This window comes from Marmota monax, unplaced genomic scaffold (assembly GCF_021218885.2).
Source record: "Marmota monax isolate L192 unplaced genomic scaffold, Marmota_monax_Labrador192_F-V1.1 WCK01_AAM20220418_F8-fsc00078, whole genome shotgun sequence".
In the NCBI taxonomy this organism is placed as follows: domain Eukaryota; kingdom Metazoa; phylum Chordata; class Mammalia; order Rodentia; family Sciuridae; genus Marmota; species Marmota monax.
This window is the reverse complement of record NW_026694865.1, coordinates 3,341,564-3,359,467: the sequence shown is the minus strand read 5'-3', so window position 1 is coordinate 3,359,467 and position 17,904 is coordinate 3,341,564. Positions and strand designations below refer to the sequence as shown.

Genomic DNA, 17,904 nt, shown 5'->3' with positions numbered 1-17,904 from the left:
CCCTGTATAACTAATTACAACAACAACAATAACAAAGAATCCTTAAAAAAAAAAAAAAAGCAGGGCTTGATATGTGAGAGAAGGAAGGAACAGGGCTGAGCCCACATTTGCCCCGGCTCTCTCTCCAAGGGCAAATTCCTTATCGATTCCAGAAAAACAGAGTACAGAGTGCAGCCATCTTGCTGGACAAAGGAAACCCACTGAAGTTGGGGCTGCAAAGGCAACTAGAATCCGGAGGGGCAGGTCCCCGAAAAGAGAGAGCCACAGCCCCCAAACAATTAAATGTCTCCCTCAGAGCCTGGGGTGTATCCCAAGCGGAGTCTGCAGGGTGTGAGAGTGGAAAATCAACCAGAGAGCAGCCGGGAGGAGGAGGGATTTTAGAAACAGAGAGAGATTTAGAGGTTGCCCACTAAGTGTTGGGGAGATGCTGGGGTTTGGGCCCAGCCAGAAGGAAAAGATCTTGGTGAACACCCTGGGCTTTCATCCGAGACCCTGGGATGTTCATGCTTTAAGAGTGAATCCCATATCCCAGGAGTAAGGGCAGAGCTAGACGATGCCGACCCTAACTGAGGGCCAAACGGTGCCATGGTAAGACTTATGACTTCACCTGTAATCTAACTGCCTATCAGAACAAAATATGGCATTCTTAAAGGAAGGTAACAGAACCCACATTCTCTATAATGTGTCATCCACAATGTTCAGCATAGGATAAAAAATTACCAAGAAAGTGTAGAATCAGTAAAAAGTGCCTGATGGTCATCAGATAAAATAGCCACTGGAAGCAGACCTGATATTATTTCTAATCAATAAAAACTTCTAAATAGTTAAGATTAATATGTTAAAACAAATAGAATAAAAAAATGGACGAATGGAATAAAGAGAGATCATTTTAACAAAATAAGAATCTCTTAAAAATAATCAAATAGGCTGGGTGCAGTGGCATACACTTACAATCCCAATGGCTTGGGAGGCTGAGGCAGGAGGATGGCAAGATCAAAGCCAGCCACAGCAACTTAGTGAGGTCCTAAGAACTTAGCAAGACGCTGTCTTGAAATAAAAAATAAATAAATAGAAAGTAAGAGAGAAATGGGAATAAACTGGAAGGAAAGGGAGCCATGGCAGGAAGGCTTATCAGACAGCAATTAGACTCTAAGAAGAAAAAAGAGGTTATATTTGAAATGAAGACAGAAGATTTTCCGAATCTGATGAAATGTATCAACCTCAGATTCAAGAAAACACTAAGCAGACAAATTCAAAACAGAACAAAACTACACTTGGATCTATCATATTCACATTGCTGAACTTAAGTCAAATAGAAAAGCAACCACAGGAAAAGAACATATTCATTCAAAAGAAGAATGATAAAAACAGAAGGTCGACATCTTGACAGAAACCATTAAGTCAGAAGACAATGAAATGACATTTTTAAACGTTAAAAGAAAATCTGCCAACCTAGAATTCTATAACTAGATAAGAGACACTTAAAAAATTAAAGAGAAGCTGGGTGTGGAGGTGACCTGTAATCCCAGCTACTTGGGAGGCTGAGGCAGGAGGATGGCAAGTTGGAGGACAGCCTGGGCAGCTTAGGGAGACCCTGTCTCTAAACAAAAACTTTAAAGGGGCTGGAGATACGGCTCACTGGTAGAGCACTTTCCTAGTGTGTGGGGTGGGGAGGGGCTGGGTTCAATCCCCAGTACTGCAAGAAAGTTAAAGTGAGGTAGAGATGTTTTCAGGCAGGCGGATAAAGGTAGGCAAACAAAACCCCAACTTCCAAAGTTGAAAGAAACATTTTCAGCAGATATGCACTACAGTAGGAAATACTAAATGGATTTTTTTTTTGCTAAATAAAATTTAACCAAAAATGGGACCAGAAGTGTATGAAAAAAATTAAGAGCACCAAAAAGGGTAATGATGTGGGTAGAGTAGATGTGAATATTAATGAATCTATCAGAAAGTGATAGAATAAGCATACAAAAAAATCAGAAAGGATGCAGATGATTTGAACAATAATAACCATATTGATTTTTTTTTTTTGGTGTGGTGCTAGGGATTGAACCCAGGACTGCACTCATGCTAGGCATATGGGTGACTGCATGACCAATGTGATTCTGCAACCTGTACAATCAGAAAAATGAGAAATTATACCCCATTTGATTCAAATGTATGAATTGTGAAGATCATTGTACTCTCATGTGTAACTAATAAAAAAATTAATAAAAGAGAATAAAAAAAAACATATTGAGCATGGTACATACCTGTAATCCCAGTGACCTGAGAGACTGAGGCAGAAGGATCACAAGTTCAAAGGCAGCCTCAGCAACTTAGCGAGGCCCTAGGCAACTCAGTGAGACCCTGTCTCTAAATAAAATACAAAAAAGGGCTGGGGATGTGGCTCAGTGGTTAAGTGCCCCTGAGTTCAATCCCCAGTACCGAAACAAGATAAAACAAAAACAAAACAAAACAAAAAAAACCAAAACCCAACTATATTGATTTAACTGACATATATAGATATGTGCTTAAGAAACTAAGGATAGATGTCTTTTCAAGTGCACTGAGAATTTACTAAAATAGACATTTTTTAGTAACAAAACAAATATTAAAGGATTTAAAATATCTAGGGTCTCTCTGACCACTTGGAATTAAATTAGAACTCTAATAGTAAAATACCTAGGTCTCCAAATATTTGGAAATTATGTTACATATTTTGAAATAACTCATGGGTCAAAGAAGAAAATTAGAAATTATATTAACCTGAATAATAGTGAAAATATCAAAATTTATGGGATGCAACTAAAGCAATGTTTAGAGGAGATTTATAGCCTTATATTCATATGTTAGAAAAAAAGGGTTATAAAATCAACAATTTAAATAAGAAGGAAGAAAAAGTCAAATTAAAACAAATTTAGAGGATGGAAAGAAATAATGTTAAAAAGAGTAAAAACCAGTGAGACAATAAAGATCTAATAGATAAAAATCAATAAAACTCAAACTGATCCTTAGAAAACTTTAATAAAATTAATATACCCATAGCAAGACTGATCAAGAATGAGAGAGACAACACAAATTACCAATAAGAATAAATTATGTGGGTAGAGTAGATGTTGCTATAGATCTTAGATATTGAAAGATAATAGGAGTTAATGAATAATATATTTTTTTTAAAAAAATATTTATTTTTAAGTTGTAGTTGGAAAAATACCTTTATTTTATTTATTTATTTTTATGTGGTGCTGAGGATCTAACCCAGGGCCTCACCCGTGCTAGGCGAGTGCTCTACCACTGAGCCACAACCCCAGCCCATGAATAATATTTTGACAATAAAATTTGAGTGAAATGGACAAATTACTTGAAAAGCTTGGAATGGAACCACCATTTGACCCAGTTATCCCACTCCTCAGTATAAAGCCAAAGCATACTACCATGACACAGCCAATGTAGTTTACAGTAATGTTTATGTCAATGTTCACAGCAGCTCAATTCACAAGAGCTAAGCTGTGCAACCAACCTAGGTGCCCTTCCACAGATGAGTGGATAAAGAAAATGTGGTAGATAAACACAATGGAATACTCCTCAGCCATAAAGAAGAATGACTTTATGATATTTGCCAGTAGATGGATGGATCTGGAGACTTATGCTAAAAGAACTAAGGCAATCCCCAAAAGACAAAGGTTGAACATTCTCTCTGATATGTGGATGCTAATGCACAACAATGTCGGGGTGGGGAAGAATAGAAGTTCAGTAAATTAGACAAAGGGAATCTAAAAAAAATCTAAAAAGAATGAAGGGAAGAGAGAGGACACAGGAATAAAAAAGAGTGCGATGATTCTGACATAACTTTCCTACGTACATATGTAAATACACCACAGTGAATTTCTACATCACGTACAACCACGACACTGAGATCCTAATTAGAATAAGAGGTACTCCATGTTTGTATAAATATGTCAAAATACACTTCACTGCCATGTATACCTAAAAAGAACAAATTAAAAAAAAATACAAAAAATACAAGCTACCCAAATTAACATAAGATGTAATAGGAAATCCAAGTTGTCCATTGTCTTTAAGAAGTTGAATTTGTAATTAAGAATCTCCTCACAAAAGAAAACTCCAGATGCTGTACTGGTGAACTTTTCCAAATCTTTAAAGAAGCAATAATACAAATCTTATGTTCTACCAGGGAATAGTGAAAGTGAGAACACTTTTCAACACATTTTATGAAGTCTGAATAATTGCAATGCCAAAACATGATAAACACACTACAGAAAAGAAGATTTACAGGCCAATATACCTCATGAAACAAAATAGAAACAAATGTCTCATAGAAACAAATCCCCAAGAATAATAAGAAAAATACATGGTGAACAAGTAAAGCTTACCCCAGGAATGCAAATTTGATTTAACACCGAAAACAAAGCAAAACACACACGTGCACACATTTACCCCCAAACCAAAAAAATCCCCCACTCAACCAACCAATGTGATGAACCATATTAACAGAATAAAGAACCAGATTATATCAATTGTTATAGAAAAAACACTGTTCACAATGTTTGAAAATCCAACCTCAGAAAACCAGGAGTAGAAGAAAACATCTTCAATCTGAAGGTTTCTACAATAAATAAGTGATTACTTTGTAGTTCAGATTTCATTTAATCATGAAATACTGGAGAAGAACGTTCAGGGTCACCACTTCTATTCAACCTTGCTCTGAAGATTCTGGACATTGCAATTAGGCAGGAAGTGAAGGTATATAGAAAAGAAAAAAATGAAACTGTAATTATTTCATAGGATATGATTGTGTACACAGAGAATCCAAAAAACCCACAAGCAAGCTAACAGAAATAATAGATGGCTTGGTAAAGTTGTGAGCTAAAATGTCATTATATAAAAATGTGGTTTTATTTTTATGTACTAGAAAATAAGAATGTTTCATTTTTAATAGCATAAAATGTGTAGGAATTAATGTAGCAAAAGATATTCAAGACTTTCACGCTGAAAATTTCAAAGCACTATTGAGAGAAATTTCTAAACAATGAATACATGAAGGGATATAGGTTTGTGGATCAGAAGATTCAGTTCTGTGAAGATTTTATTTATCTATAAATCTTAGCAAATTTTACTGGGAAAAAATGACATGTTGATTCTAAAATTCTATGGAGTAATCTGGACCTGGCATGGCTAAAATAATCTTGTCAAAGAAAAACAAGTGCAGAGAATTCATAATACCTGGCTTTAAGACTTATTTTAAAGCTATAGTAACAAAGCGGTCTTTCACTGGTGCACTATTTAGATAAATAGACAAATAGAATGGAGGGGAATAAAAAAAATAGACCCACATATACATGGTCATCCATTTTAAACAAACACAACACTAGAATTCAGGGGGGAAAATGATCTTTTAGCAAATGGTGCCAGACCTATTGGACATCAATATGGGGAGAACAAAAACAATTGACTTAAATTATCTTGCACCTTCCACAAAAAATTCATTTGAGATGAATCATTGACCTAAGTGTGAAAGCAAACACATCAAACTTCTAGAAGAAAACAGAGCAGTATATCTATGATTTGAGGAGAGGCAAAAAAAAAATTTTTTTTTAAATGGGACCTATGAAAAACCCTAAGCATAAAAAGATTGATAGACTTAACTTCAGTGAAGTTAAGAACTTCTGTTCATCTGAAGATACCATTAAGAAAATGAAAAAGCAAGCTCCATAGCGGGAAGAGATATTTTCAATGCCTCTCTCTGACAAAGGATTTGTACAGAGAGTATATAAACTTCTATAAATCAAAAAGAAAAAGGTATATAACACAACTTTAAAGAGGATCAAAACACCTCATCAGACACTTCACAAAAGCAAATATCAAAATGGCCAATAGATCTATAAGAAGTTGTTCAACAACATCAGTAAATAAAGAAATGCAAACAAAATCCAGGTGAGATACCATTTCACACCACTGGCCTAGCTAAAATTAAAATGACTGCCAATGCCATGGGTTAGTGAGGCTGCAGAACAACTAGAACTCTCTTGTTTTCCTAGATAGAGTTTAAATTGGCAAGCTACTTTGGAAAAAAAAAAAAGTGCCTGGCATATCCTCCTAAAGTTGATCATATACCTACCCTTTATCTACGCAAATCCAACACTGAGTCTATATACAATAAAAATGAGGACACATGTCCACCAATGAGAAGGCTATAGCAACTCCATCAGAAATAACCCCAAATGGAAACAACCCAAATACCCATTAGTAGCAGAGTAAATAAATAAATTATGGTACAGTAACAATGGAATACATAAGAATGAAGAATGTGAAGTATATATCATATATTCGGCAACACGTTAATCCTCACAGACGCAATATTGAGTAAAAGAGGCCAAATATAAACGGATATGATATCATCTATGTGAAGGTCAAGATAGCAAAGCAAATCTATGGTGAGAGGAGTCAGAAGAGTGGTTACCCAGAGGGACACAGCCTAGGGGTGGGGTGCAGGAAATGTTCCATATCTAGAACATTCATCATGAGTGTTTGGGTGGTCCCCCTGAAGGGGCTTTGCTATGGTTTGGATGTAGTTCACCCCCCCAGAGGTTCATATGCTGGCAGCTTGGTCCCAGTGTGGCAGTGTTGGCAACGTGGAACTTCCAAGGAAGGGAGCCTAGTGCAAGGTAATTAGGTCACTGGGGCATCCCCCTTGGAAAGGATTAATACTAGCTTTGCAGAGTGAGTGACTTCTGGAGATAAGGAGTGTTCAATATAAGAGTGAGCCTGGCTTCCTGTCATGCTGTGTGATCCCTTCTGCAATGCTCCCACCATGGGGACGCCATCAGTCAGGAGGCCCTCACCAGAGGCCGAACCAAGGAGACCAACCTGACCTTGGATTCAGCTTCCAAAACCATGAGCTCAGCAGGCAACTTTTCTTTACAAGGTCCCCAACCTCAGGTACTTTAGTATTGCAGCAGAAAATGGACTAATACAGGCTTCAAAAAGGGTAACACCAAGGCCTGGCCCTTTCCATCCCAGGAAGGAAGGAAAGCTTTGCCTTCTGTCAACGACAGACCAACCTGGGACAAGAAGGGCAATTAACAGTAAATGTGCATGAAGGATCTTCTTAGGGTCGTGAAAATATTCTATCTGATTTGTGTCATTATGGTACAAGTTGGTAAATTTACTAAAAAAATCATTGACTTGCAGACTCAAATTGAGTGAATTATATGGTAAAATATGCTGCAATAAAGTGATTTGAAATTTGGAAGTGGATCCTCACCTCCCCCTGATGGCCCCTAGTCTGAGGGGTCCTGGGGTCTTTCTGGTCCTGCTGTCTCTTGGTCTCAGGTTACTTCTCTCTGTCTCACTGTTGCCCTGTCTGGGTTGTGAACACACAGAGATCTCTCCAGAGACCCCCAACGGCTCTCCAAGGAGACAGGAGCAGAGATGCTGCCCCCACTGATGAGAGTGAGTCCCTGAGGCAGGATGCGAGGGGGTAAGTTCTTGGTCCCCAGGTGCCTGCCACCGTTTGTCACATGACCTAGAATGTGAGGAGCCGTTCATTCCCATTTCATAGACAAGAAGACAGAGACCTGAGAAACTGAATGCTCCAGATCTCGTGGTCAGGGCAGAGCTGATCAGCCTCTGACCTGGTGGGACAAGAAGTCAAGTCATTGACCCTAGAGAGTGAGGTCAGGCTAGGCAGCCGCTGAGATTCGGAGTAGGGTAGAGGGCGCTGGGCGGGCAATGGTACAGGGCTAGGCGCGGGCAGCAGCTCTCACTCACCACTTCTTGCCACTGATGTCATGCTGCTGCACCGTGTAGCCAAAGAAAGCAGTCCTGGAGCCAGCGATGACCCGGGGCTTCCTGGTGTCCATGTTGAAGGTGGCTGTGAACCCTGGGTGGGGGAAGGGGAGAGAACAGGGGCATCAGGCAGGTGAACACAGGGCCCCAGGGGTGTTTCAAGATCCACTGGTGAGTCATCTATTTTAGAGGGTCTTGGCTGTGAAGCCAGTGGGTTCCCTGTCTTTGAGGAGCCCTTGTAGGAGGTAGTGACAAAGTCCCCGCCTGAGAGAGCCCCCAGTCTGATGGGTGAGGCCCAGCACCTGCACTGGAGGAGCCTGTAACTGATAGAGGAGGCCTAAGTCTTACTCTGGGGGGACAAAGACTGAATGGAAGACCAAGTTTCTCTCTCAGAGACCGTCTGGTCTGATGGGGGCACGGATAGCTTCCCTCTTCCTCCGTCACCCCTTCCGTCCTCCAAATTTGCTTCTTCCCCTTCTACTTTCCCTCCTCTCTCTTTCTCCTTTCTCTCATGTCTGCCTGCTAATGAGTCAGGGACTTCCCACCACCTGCTCCAGCCTGGGTCCAGCTCTGCTGGCTGACCACCTCCTTCTGAATCAATGTGCAAGGCTCTGTCTGGCTTTAGCAGGGCCACTGCCTGGCTGGGGAAGTGGAGGGAAAGTGGACAGAAAGTCCCACAATCCTTTTGCCTTGGCCTCCAGGGTCCTCCTTGATTGGTTAAGTCAATGCTGACTTAATTGATTCTTTCTTGGGGGAAGACTGTGTGGAGCCTGAATATGACTATGCTGTGGTTGGGAGGTCATCTGTCTGCACCAAAGTCAAGCTGAAAACTGCTTCTCAATGTAACAGTGTTGAGAGGTGATGGGACCTTTAGGAGAGAGTTAGGTCATCAAAGACAGAATTGCTTCATGACTTTCTTGAGACACTGGAATAGGTCTCACAAGACTGGGTTGGGTCTCACAGGACTGGATTAGTTGTCTCTAGAGCGAGTCGTCCTGAAGCAACTTTACGCCTGATGTTTTGCCTCTTCTGCACATGCCCACTGGCCAGGCTAGCAAAGCTTCCACCCTGTGTTGCTCCCTGTGTTGCCATCCACCTTGAGCCCTAAGCAGAAGCCAAGCTGATGTTGGCACCAGCTCTCAGACCTCTAGAACTCTGAGCTAATAAACCTCTTTTCTTTATAAGTCACCTAGTCTAAGGTACTTTGTCATTTGAAACAGAAAACCAACTAGGATGGCACTTTGGTTTTCTGAGTGTCCTCCTATCTGTCTTCCTTTACCCTCATAGGACCTTGGGAGAATGAACAGGATCTATCCAGGCAGAAGCACATGGCACAGCACCAGAGAGGCCAAGAGGTTTGTCCAGGGGCACAGTGGATCCGGGGACACATTAGAACTAGGACCTTGGATGCCTGCTCAGGAACTCCTTTCTGCACAAGGCATTTTCAGGATGTGGCTGGCCTGCCACTCATCCAGGCCACACCTCTGCCTGGCTGTCAGTATTCACAGGATCACCAAACTGGGGATCCATGGGACTTAAGGGGTGGGAACTTGCCATCAGCCAAGACTTTGAGATTAGTGAAGTGAATCTGGAGAATAAGACTTTTCTCATTTCCACCCCTTTCACATGTAGAACACTATAAATTTCAAAGAACACTCACAGGTGTTACGCTTTCATCTCCCAGTGGGGTGGGCGGCACAGGGAAAGACCAGGGTGAGGGAGGTTAGCTGACCTGCCCTAGGTCCCACAGCCCGCCAGGTCGGGGGCGGGGGGACTCTGAAGCTGAGGCTCGTCCCTGCTGAGCACCTCCCTGCATTCTTCCCTGGGCACTGGCCCCTGGTCTGGGTGCTTGGGGGTCAAGGCCTAGGACGCCCACTTGAACAGGGCCTGTTCTGTGGAAACAAGTGGTGTCTCCCACTCTTCCTTTTACTTCCCAGCAAGCTGATAGAGGCCCCCCAAGTTCTATCACTGAAGTCATAGAATTAAAGTCCCCCAGCGGGGAACACGGGAAGACCTTGGAGTAGGGATGTCAGATACGTGTTATCCCACTTACCCAGGCCAATTGTTAGAACTGTTGGGAGCAGGGAGTTAAGAAAGATTCCAGAAAACCCACACATCTGCAGTCATCTGATCCTTGACAGACTTAAACAAATGGTGCTGGGAAAACTTGTTATCCGTATGAAGAAGAATGAGACTCGATCCCTATCTCTCACCCTGCAAAAAGTCAACTCATAATGGATCAAAGTTCTAGGAATTAGACCAGAAACTACACAACTGCTGAAGAAAACATGGGGTCAGCGCCCCAGGATATAGGCTCAGGCGACTTCTTCATTAGGACTCCTAAAGCTCAAGAAATAATACCAAGAATTAATAAATGGAATGGCATCCAATCACAAAGCTTCCACACAGCAAAGGAAATGACTAAGAATGTGAAGAGAGAGCCTACAGAAGGGGAGAAAATCTTTGCTAGCTATTCTCTGACAGAGGATTAATGTCCATAATATATACAGAATTCAAAAAGCTTAGCACCAGAAAACAAGTAACCCAATTAATAAATGGGCAAATGAACTAAACAGACACTTTCCAGAAGAAATACAGATGGCCAACCAATATGTGAAAAAATGTTCAACGTATTTAGCAATTAGAAAAATGCAAGTCAAAACAACACTGAGATTTCATCTCCAATTAGAATGGCAGACATCAAGAGTACAAGTAATAATCGATGAGGGAGAGGAGGGCATGGGAATAGGAGCACTTTTACAGTGTTGGTGGGATTGTAAATTAGTACAATCACTATGGAGGTTCCTCAAAAGCCTAGGCACTGAACCACCATATGACCATTCTAAGGAATTCAAGTCAGCATACTCTAGCCATATCTGCACACCCATGTTTGGAGCAGCACAATTCACAATAGCCAAACTATGGAACCAGCTCAGGTTTCTATCAGTGGATGAGCAGATAAAGAAAATGTGGTGTACATACACACTGGAGTTTGATTCAGACATAAAGAAGAAAGAAATTTTGTCATTTGGAGGAAAATGGATGGCACTTGAGAGTGCTATGTTAAGTAAAATAAGCCAGACTCAGAAAGTTAAGGGTCATATGTTTTCTTTAGAGAGGAAAAAGGAAAAAAGTTAGGTGGGGCTCTCATGAGAATTGAAGGGAGATCAGTAAAGTCGAGGAAAGAGGCCAGGGGAAGGGAGCAGTGGAGGGTAAAGGGAAATATTAGGGAATGAAATTGACCAAATTATACTGTTGTATCAGGTGCATAAGTGAATGAATCCTGCTGCTATGCACAACTGTAGTGCACCAATAAAAACATAAAAAAAAAAGGAAAGATTCTGAGGTTAAGTCTGGGCTCAGGGGCAAGAGTGGTGTGATTCATAAGTAGTACCTGCTGCGGATACAGGAGATGACAGTGCCATCATGTATCTGTCAAACTTGACTTCACCATTCCTAATCTGACACAACGCATGGATTTAGTGTTATGGTCCTGGAGTGGGAGAGGATCCTCACCTCAAAGTGGGAGGGAAGAGGACTTTGCTGGTCCATTGGGGCCTTCTTTACAAAACCCGTGCCATGCATGGACTTCTTGGTCTGGCCAGCAGGAGGCAGTCTTGGGAAAGGGGATTGGGGGCAGGTGAGCATGGAGTGAGGGTAGGGGTCAGAGGTGAAAGAGCACAGGTCTCTAACCTGTGAGAGCATGGCACAGAGGAGAGAGACACCAGGGTCACCTATGCAGACCTGGGAGACTGGTGGGCATGTAGGGGTCAAAGAAGTTCCAGAGAAAAACTCACCCTCTCTCAAATTTTGTTCCAGGGATGAACAGATACACACATGCATGACACCACACACACACACACACACAACCCATGCCCACATGTAACAGGCCTGGTTGTGGGGCAACACTTCATCTGGCTCTCTGGAGCCCTCTGGAGACTAGGCCTTTCCCTTCCTGCTTCTGAGCACAGTAGGCAGAGGTGGAGCAGAAAAAGAGGGAGGCAGATGTGGCCATCAGGAAAGCCAGACCACCCATCCCTTTAGGACTGCAGAGTGGGGGCCGGTGAAGGTGAAGTCATGCATTGTATCTTTGGGGACTTCTCCATCCTGTGTCCTCTATTAGTGCTTCTTGTGCAACCAAGGCCAGAGGGACCCTTCCACGACCTGTCAGAAACTGTCACTCCCCAGCTCCACCCCCTTCATCCATCCATTTCCCACCTCCCTCACAGCTAAAGCCAAACTTCTTTCTCAAGGCCCTCCTCACTCCCCTTCCACTCTTTTCCTACCCTGTCCCCTCTATCCCTTAGCTCCAGCCACACAGCCGCTCTTGCTGTCCCTTGACTGTGTCACACCCATTCTCTGTCCAGCCTTTGTCCTGTTCCCCTGTCTGCATCACTCTTCCTCCCATGAACCACACGCCCTTCCATCCAGTTATTAGGGTCTCTGTTTCCATGCCAGCCTATCCGTCACCAGGCCACCCTACCCGCTGTCCCCTGGCTCTGCTGTACTTGTCCTCAGAGCACTTATTACAGACATGCTGCATATTTATTTTTTAACAAATCTACACAACAAACAAATCATTTACTTGTTTATTGTCACATGGCTGATTTTTTTTTGGGGGGGGGGAGTACAGGGATTGAACTTGGGGCACTTGACCACTGAGCCACATCCCCAGCCCTATTTTGTATTTTATTTAGGGTCTCACTGAGTTGCTTAGCACCTCACAATTGCTGAGGCTGGCTTTGAACTTGTGATCCTCCTGCCTCAGCCTCCTGAGCTGCTGGGATTACAGGTGTGTGACACCGTGCCCAGCCACATGGCTGATATTTTATAACATTTTCTGTCCTCTAAGGGCCACCAGACTGCTGCATTCTCACTGAGGTATCTCAGCTCCCGTTCATGGGTTCAGTTAATAATTAGAGACCAGCTTCTTCATTTGCTGGAACACTGTCTCCGGCCATCAAGGAAAAGGGACAGGAAAAGAATGTATATGAGCACTGATGTCACCCACAACTTCTTCTAGGTGTCTAACCTCTAATTTTACACCAATCAATTAAATTTCATCAATCACTCAGTAGGGAATAGGTCAGCTGGGAACACCATTAAATACCATGGGGTGTCAGGGTGCTGGGCCACCCTCTTGGGAGCTCAGCTATTTGTAGGAACGACCCCGGGGGGCAGAGGAGAGAAGATTCTTTTCAGTGATGAGGCCCCCGCCTTCCTGCCTCAGCACCCAGCAGGGCTCCTTGTGATACATCCCTTGGTGGGAGCTGGGTACCTTCACTAGGGGCTCTGTCTAGGACTGGTCCCGTCACACCCCAGTGTCCCTACCCCTACCTCCCTGGGGACAGGATTAGTGAAATCTGGCCACAGGAAGAGCATTAAGTTACAAAGTGCTGGCTTCCTCCCCAGACTCCACTGGGCATGTGCTTCTCACCAAACCAAACCAACCAGAGGATGGATTTCCTCAAAATGACGTCAAGTCCGTCTCTGACCCTGGCTCCCAACAAGATCTCTGGCCTTCTCTGATGGCCATGGTTTTCATACTTGGGGAATGTACTTTTCTCAGAGATTTATGGCCCCCCGAATGCCAACAAAACAAAACAAAGTTGTTTTTGATGGGAATCAACAGGCCAATTGCAGAGGCGCTAGGAGCCTGGCTGGGCTGCTTGCCACTTCTCTGCCCTCGAGATTGATGACAGAGGGGGAAAAACCACAATTCCTGGGCTGCTCTCTGGTGGACGGTGGCCAAAGTTACATCAGCTGCTGCTCCCTTTCTTAGAATCTTATCTGGGTTTTTAAATAAAGCATCGGTTCATCCCAAGAGGGGCTGGAGCCATAGCCTTGGGCTTGAACATCACTGGGGGCTCAGAATTCTCAAAAGCACTGGCCGCAGGTGAAGGTGGGGTCACCAGCTCCCAGCATCTGGGCGGTCATGGGCCCAAGAGTGAGGGAGCGCCAGCATGGGACCACAGCACCGTCACCTGGTGGCTCCAGGCTAGCTGTAGAAGTGTCTGCCAAATGCCTGCCCTGGGACAGTCCATCCACACTCCTCCCCTCCTCTTCCTCCTAAATAACTCTCTAAGGATCTTGGGAGAAAGTCCAGAATCTTCCACAAGGTCCCGAGGCCTTGCATTTCCTTCTGACTTCTGCAGCCCAGTCACGAGGTCACAGGTCTGTGTCCCAGATGCACCCTCTCTTCTGCCTTGGGGCCTTTGCACATGCCCTCCTGTGTGAACCTCTGAAGAACTTTTATCACCAAACCTAAGCACAAATGTCGCATCCTCCCGCCTGCTCTGGGAGGCCTTCCTGACACCTTGGTGGCATGGGATCTTGTATGACGGTCTCATCACCAGCAGGTAACTGGTGTCCTCTCTCTATCACAGCTGGTAATGGTCCGCAGCCTGTGTGCTGATGTGATCACACCTGCCTCCCCATTAGGACTGAGCTGAGGCAGCTCAGAGCCCTGTCCTCGGCCACCTCAGTGTCTTTGCCCAGCTGTTCACCATGCCCGCAGGTATTCCTTTCCTCCTCACACTTCAAGGCTGATGACACCTCTGCCACGGTGGGACCCCCTCCCAGGGCTGCGTGGCCCTCCCTGTGAACTCTGCGGAGCCTCTGTGGCTCTGCCCTGGATTATAGTGGCTTCCCCACCTCCCACCTTCTCTTACTGGGCGTGTTCAGGGCACATCCTTGAGTGGCCTTTTATCTTTGTCCTGTGTCCAGAAGATACAGGTAGACTTGCTTGCTGAATTTCACACCTTCTGAGAACCTGTTCTCAGAACCAGTACCTGGTGGCTTCTTCCTGCCTTAGTTCACACCCTGGTCCTCTGCCTTAGGTGCTAACTGTCCCCTACACCTTGATAACAATCATAAAAGTAACACATGTGCAGAGCATTTATTATGTACCAGGCTCCGTTCCAAGTTTATTTTCTCCTTACAATAGTCTCTGGAAGTAGAATATTATTATTCTCATTTTAAGGTGAGGAAATTGAGGTGCAAAGGTAGGCATGCAGCCAAGGTCACAAAGCTAGGAAGTGTCAGTGTGCACCCCAAGTCCTCATCTGTCCTGAGCCATGAAGTACCCCATTGATGAGCCTCCCTTCCCCAGGGAGCCACTCACCCCACCCCAGTTCCTGAATCTTCACCTCAGTGGCCTCACTGAGGTGAGGACCTCAATCTGAGCATCATTGAAAACCCACCCACCCTAGGTCTCTGGTACTATCTCCCTCTTCCCAATTTACTTGGGTTCCTCAGCCCCTGCTTGGTAGAATCAGACGGATCTCTGATTACAAGAGGTAGAACAGGGAGACTAGGTGAAGCAGGATGGAGCCAGAGTCCCCTGGGCCCCGGATGTCAGGATGAAGCACAGGCTTTGAGTTGACAGCAAGAGGAAGTCACTGGGTGACCCCTAGCTGTGGGCATCTCAGTCTCCACAGCCAGGACCTCACCTGGATCTCTGGGCCCTCCCCTGTGCTGTCTGGGTCGCCCTGAGCTTCCATTTTCCTGGTATGTTGGGTGCAGGGGTAGATGAAGGAGGCTGGAAATTTCACCCAAATTCTCTGGTGCTGCCTCTCTCTTCCCAGTTTTACTTGGGTCTCAAGAATCTCCACATCTGAATGTGAATCACAGACAGAAGGGGGATAGGGAGAAAGGATTCAGACACACCCTAAGCAAAAAGATGGGCACAGTGGACTTCCTGCAGCTCTGGGAACACACAGCGCATTCCAAAGCAAGAAAGAGATGAGCTTTAGATGCCTGGCTGATCTGCACCATCTGCACTGCTGCCCTTTTGCCCAAGCAAATAACGAAAACCTGATGGTCCTTGCCTTGTTGCCAGCCAGGCTTCTCTTTACCCAGGAGGCACTGTTTCAAAGATGGGCACCTGAGGAAGCAAAGCCAAGATTGGGGTGGGGGTGGGGGGCATGGCTGGAGGCCGAGGCCCTAGTCTGGGCTCCTTTAACCAGCACTAGTGAGATTTTGCAGAAAGGATGGGGGAACCTGGTCCTCTAAGCAGGGGGCTTCTAGCCAGTTGAGAGAAGAGGACTCCCCCAGAGAGGAGGTACGGTAGCTCAGGGAGCTCTCCAGCCCTGGGGAGAAGCAGGGACTCCTCCTCCGAGGAGACCCTGGGATCCGGCACTGGCTCCGGGAGGCCTGCAGGCTGGTGGGCATCTGACCCTGACCTTGGAAGTCCCAGGCAGGTGAGGAATGTACAGTTCCTCCCCACAGCTAGCTACTTGGCTGATGGGGAAATGGCAGTGGACTGTGGGCCTCTCAGGGGCAGCAGCTCTGCCTCTATGTCCGCATGAGCGTGTTTAGAGGATCCTGGTTCAGTGACCACATTAAACATATCCATCTATCCCAGGACTCTGAGCAGAGTGAGACAGTGACTGGATTTTATTTCTCTCTTTATTTCCACCCCAGGACCCAGGCACAGAAGGTCCTCAGTAAAATGTGCTGATTTAGAGTAGAAATTGCAGCTCTGCTAAACAACCACCACCAATAAACCCTCTGCACACCCCTACAAGGGAGTCAGAAGTATTAACTCATTTGTCTTTACAGCAGTCCTAAGAGGCAGATATTCTCATGACACCTATTTTCAAAGTGAGGCACAGAGATTCCATCACTTGCCCCAAGTCACACATCTAGTAGGTGTCAGAGCCACGTGGTCTGCCCCAGGTTGCACCATGAGTTCCAATTCCTCACTTTTCTCTCTGCACCCTTTGCCACGTCACTACAGTTTTTGCCACTGAAGAGGCAGGGTAAGGACTGTGCTCGGTGGTGCATGCTACTAATCCCAGCCACTTGGAAGGCTGAGGCAGGAGGATGGTAAGTCCAAGGCCAGCCTCTGCAACTCAGAGAGACGCTGACTCAAGATAAAAAAACCCAAAGGGCTGGGCATGATCACAGCAATTGTTAACCGATGCAGCCTAGCTCTTCAATGCTGGACTAGAAGGGAGGAGGAGGAGCGATTTCACAGTATCTGGACAAAGATACAGGGAGAAGGAACACTGGGGAATCTGGGGGACTCACAATTTCTGGGGAGTAGCCCAGACATTCCTTTCTCAGCATCTCCCTGAGGAGACTCGACTTTAGGCCCCACTGGGCCTGCCCCCAACCTGTCAGGGAGCAGTGTGGCCCAGCACCACTCATAGCTTGTCCCTACCTCAGCTCTGGGCTGTCCTTCCCAATAGCTGGGCTGTCCTTCCCCATCTGGGGAGTGGCAGATGCAGATGTCGACCCAAACCGCCAGACCTAACCGCCCTCTGTGGACACTGGGCTCTGGAGCACAGCACCAGGGCTTCCTCCACCTCATTTTCTTCCTTTCTAGTCACCATGGGACAGGGGCAAGATCCGTTACCACTGGGTTGAAGGCAGCACACAACAGATATTATCAGGGAACTTATTAGATTTTACTTTTATGAGTAATCAAAGATCTTAGAGATCAAATACTTTATTGGCCCCTAAACTTTGTTTTTCTCAGCGAATCCCAAGTGGACACAAAAGGTTGATGCTGAGGGTGGAAGCAGGAACAAGTAGCAGGTTCCCAGCCCCAGGAGCAAATCTAGGACACTTTCCTTGGAAATTTAGGGATTCTTGGAACACAGTTTGAGAACCGCTCTATTGAGTTGAAGACCTCAGTGCCCTTAAGGGGGAAAACTAAGGCCCAGAGAAAGACGGGAGTTGTCCAAGGTCGCCAGTGGTTCCTCATGACCCTCTGTCTTCCCCATCAGTCCTGTGGTATGACTTCACTCCCGTCATCGTCTTTTGGGTCTGGGTGCTCCAGGTTGCATGCTGGGTGGTGGGGCCACCCCATGGGGTACGATATGACTTGTGGTCTTCAGAGTCTGCAGCCGTGCTGGGGCCAACAGACAGGTGGTTAAGTCAGCGGAGTCTGAAGCGAAGCCAAGAGAAGTTGGGACAGGGATGATCTCAGTTCTAATGTCGGCCGTGCCATCAACTTGACTTGTGCGCCTGGGGAGTCCCTGGGCCTCTCGGGGGCCCCATATTCCCATCTGGAAAATGAGAGATTTGGCCTCTGACACCCAAGGTGCAGCCCTGGCACACATCAGTAGGTTCTCTGGACAAACACACAGCTGACTTCCAGTT

The 17,904-nt window shown here is 45.3% G+C and overlaps 1 protein-coding gene across 1 annotated transcript in view; it reads right to left on the bottom strand.

Moving 5' to 3' along the window:
• The window catches only part of Itga11 (integrin subunit alpha 11), a 115,610-nt gene that overhangs the window by 81,377 nt on the left and 16,329 nt on the right, over positions 1-17,904 (bottom strand). Inside the window, exon 2 of the mRNA XM_046426667.2 lies at positions 7,777-7,888. Coding sequence (XP_046282623.1) covers positions 7,777-7,888 — 112 coding nt within the window. The remainder of the gene's footprint in view (positions 1-7,776; positions 7,889-17,904) is intronic.